Source organism: Equus asinus, unplaced genomic scaffold, assembly GCF_041296235.1.
Source record: "Equus asinus isolate D_3611 breed Donkey unplaced genomic scaffold, EquAss-T2T_v2 contig_3, whole genome shotgun sequence".
Classification (NCBI taxonomy): domain Eukaryota; kingdom Metazoa; phylum Chordata; class Mammalia; order Perissodactyla; family Equidae; genus Equus; species Equus asinus.
In genome coordinates this window covers 855,236-858,748 of record NW_027224960.1, presented here as the reverse complement: position 1 = coordinate 858,748, position 3,513 = coordinate 855,236, and the positions used below count along the sequence as shown (strand labels likewise).

General features: G+C 58.2%; 1 protein-coding gene across 2 annotated transcripts; it reads right to left on the bottom strand.

Moving 5' to 3' along the window:
* Positions 1-1,041: 1,041 nt before the first annotated feature.
* Positions 1,042-2,751, bottom strand: LOC139043579 (ral guanine nucleotide dissociation stimulator-like). Of its 2 annotated transcripts, XM_070503570.1 has the most exons (4): positions 2,471-2,751; positions 1,975-2,096; positions 1,678-1,769; positions 1,042-1,343 (listed from the first exon to the last, which is right to left on the bottom strand). In XM_070503570.1, exons 2-4 carry the CDS (start codon positions 2,082-2,084, stop codon positions 1,282-1,284), a joined length of 264 nt encoding a protein of 87 aa, XP_070359671.1. In that variant the 5' UTR covers positions 2,085-2,096; positions 2,471-2,751; the 3' UTR covers positions 1,042-1,281. The 2 variants fall into 2 exon arrangements, with proteins under 2 accessions (XP_070359671.1, XP_070359672.1); XM_070503571.1 differs by lacking the exon at positions 2,471-2,751 and having other exon boundaries at positions 1,975-2,254.
* Positions 2,752-3,513: the final 762 nt, after the last annotated feature.

The following is a 3,513-nucleotide window of genomic DNA, read 5'->3' as shown; positions in this document are numbered from 1 at the left end:
ACTTCAAAGGAATACAGCCTCACAAACACAGAATTGATGCACATTGATTTGATTTTGGAATGCTGATACAACCTTGCATACCTGAATAAATTTCCTCTTTGTCCTGGTGTATGATTGTTTTACATTGTTGGCTTCAGTTTTCTAATATTTGTAGAAGACAGTAATTGCTCATTTCTGAGACTTGCTGTTCTCAAGTTTTCCCTACTTTTAAACTCTAGTTTTGCTTTTAGGGTACTGCTGGGCTCATAAGATGAGTTGGAAAGTGTTGTCTCTGGTTATATTTTCTGGAACAGATTGTTGGGAGCACTAGGTTTCTGGAGGGAGACCTGGCTGAGGCCCTAAAAGCTGCATCCCACAGCTTTCCCCTTGGATAGGCAACAAGCAGGAAATGGTATTCGGAGTCAGGGACCAGAAGCCCAGGGGGATCCAGTCTAGGTCAGAGGTGAACAGGGAGCCCCTAGTGGGCCCGAGAAGGAAGAGTCCTGCCTGCCCATGGTCCATGTCCACAGGACCTTCCTCTGGCCTCGTCCTCCCTATGTGCACGTTTTGAGCTTTTGACGGTATTTTCCCCACTTAGAGCTGAAGCCATTGCGGAGACTGAATCAGAAAACAAGGTCCTAATCTGTGTGCAAGAGAAACCGGGAAAATGTTCCCTCTTCCGGCAGAGTGTCGAAAGGCAGCCACTGTCCTGGGCAGGACGTGTGCTAGGGACAGGCACGTGCTAGTTTGACAGACACGCCCAGCTTAGTGGTTGTGGCTCTGCCTGAGAAAACGCCTCCAACCGCTTAGTCCCAAGAGGTCGGAGGGGCCCTCTCTGCTCCTGGACAGGGTGAACCACACTGCAATGATCCTGTTCTCGGCGGGAGGGGCACTTGGGCACGTCCTTCAGTAGCCAGGGAGGGGACTGGCACTTCTCCCTTCTCCACATAAACTGAGCCGCTCACTCTGGGAGATTTCTAAATTCGAGGAGGAATGTGAGTTTCTGGATCTGGTTTCCATGAGCGCTGCGAGCGAAAGACTCACACCTCCACTCCCAGGATTAGAAAGAAGCAACAATTTAATATAATACTCAAACGGAGCATTTACCATTGACAACAAAATATGGCCCCGCCAAATAGGGAAATAGGTGCTGGGCAAAAGGGGGGAGGGGGAAGAGGGGTTGGTGCCTTCCCTCGTGGCCAACAGGGGACCCCAAGAAATGAATCACAAAGTTCTCCTCATCAGAATCAGGGGAGGTGGCCCTGTGCACCCTGAGTATCAACGCTGTGTCCCCGCTGTAGCTCAGCTGGTCTCAGGAGGGTCATCGACCACCACCACTGGGCCCTTGGTTGGGGGTCTGGTGTCTGGAGAAAGAGAGGCATTTCCTGAGCGGCCTGCCCTGGAACCACAGTGCACACCGCATCCCGGCCCCCACTGCGCTCTGTGCTCCAGCCCTGTGCTCAGTGCTCAGTCAGCCAACAGCACCCCATCTGTCCCTGACACAGGGGCTGATATTTAGCGTCACCCACTTCACAGAGGAGGAAACCAGTCCCAGAAACGTGAGTGCAATCGCCCAGGACGGGACTGCTCAGCAGTGGAGCTGGAACCCAGGGCCAGCTGTCTGCCTCCCCAGGCCCACGCTCAGCCTGAATGTTTCCTGAGCCCATGGTTTCAGCCACTGCCGGTCTGGACACTCACTCTGGCCTGAGCGGTTCTTCTTGCCTTTGAAGAAGAGTCGAATCTTTCTGACCCAGTGGTATCGGGGCTCCAGCTGGCAGGACAGGCTGTAGCTACGGGACAGAGCGGAGCTGGGAGCTCTCAGGAGCCACACATCACATGTGCGTCCTGGAGCCTGCCAGCAGCTGGGGTCGAAGGGCCCCAGGGGTCGCCATGCAGTCAGATCAGGGGCTGACCATGGAGCAACGGCCATGGGCTCTGGAGCTGGTCAGCAGAGAGAGGCTGCCCTGCCCTCCCCCAACTCCTGACCCGACTCACCTCTCCTCCTTGCTCAGGGGCTCCACGGCCTGGAACCAGGCCCCAAAGTGCTCGTCGGGCTGCACGGTGTACAGATTTGCAGCCTCCTGGAGCAGCTCGATCTCGTCCATCAGTTTGAATTGCTAGGACAGAGCAAGCACAGGATGCCCACAGGGCCTGAGTGGGGGACCCTGCAGGGCTCGTGGAGGGGGTGAGGAAGGGGGCAAGGGGCCAGTCTGGGGCCTTTGCCCACTTGGGAGCCCTCCCTCCCTGCGATTCCAGTCAGAGCTTGCCTGCTCTCACACTTGGCCCAAAATAGCTCCTCCTCCAGGAAGGAGTCTTTGATGCCAGCCCTTCCCCCACCCGCCAATGCCATAGGATCCCTAGCTCTGTATATCGAAGTGGGCAAATAAATGTTCCACCCTGGGGATTGGGCCAGAGGGGGTCCTGCCCACTGCGGGGGGGGTCTCTGATTTCCAACCCCCACCCTCCCCACCGGGAGGCCGCAGCCGCTTACCTCATTCCATTTCCGACAGTTGAGCACATTGCCCTGGAAAGCAGACAGCCGCAGTCCATCAGAAACAGCCCCCTGGGGCCAGCACTAGCCCCCGTCCACACCTCTTGCAATGTTGCACTACTGCCAGTTGGCAGGCCCATCCAGAGCCCGGACTTGGACCTGGGCCAGTCTCTGGGCTCCAGAGCAGGGGGCGCAGAGCAACTGAGGCAACAGACCTTGTGACCCAACCCTCTCTGATGACACGTGGGGAGACTCAGGCCTCAGGCAGGAAGGGACAGCTCAGCGTCTGATGTGCTTCCTGACTGGGAGGGGCCCGACTTCTCTTCCCTCACTGGCAGGGCCAGAGGGAGACGCTGAATCCAGCTCAGACACCACCTCCTGCGGCCACACAGTCAGGCAGCTCTGAGCCTCAGCAGCCCAGGGAACCTGGACGGTGGCTTATGCAGAGCCTGCATCACCCACTGGGGAGATGGGCCTGACACCCCAACTCCCACACGAGGCTGGAGGCCCTGCTGAGAGGACCTTTGCCAAACGCAGAGAGCTCAGGGCTCAGGACAGGACTCTCTCCTCCCCACCCTCAGGAGCCTGAGCCCCCGGACCCACCTCCGGGCTCACTCACCTCCACATAATCCTCCATCGTAACGTCCAGCAGCTCCAGGGAATGGAAGAACGTCACCAGGGAGGGGACGACACCCTGTGCCGCCATCGGGATGGGCATGGTGATGAGCTCCCGCTCTCAGGTGCCCCCATGAACCTTCCCCTGAAACCCCTCAGCCCAGCCTCCTGCCCACCCCACGCTCCCACACAGAGCAGCCTAGGATCCTCGGGACACCCCAACACACACAATTCCCTCCCCCGCTCCCCGCCAGGAACACCAAACTCCATCAGTCAAGTCCCAGGGCTGGCTGTTGGCCCCTCCCAGGGGCAGTGGCCCCTGCCCTTCCCCACCCCAAATCTGCCCTGCTGCCAGCCCTTCCAGGCCTCCTCCTGCTCACTGCCACTGCAGGCCCGTCATGCTTGGCAGCCACAGCAGATTCGCCTGA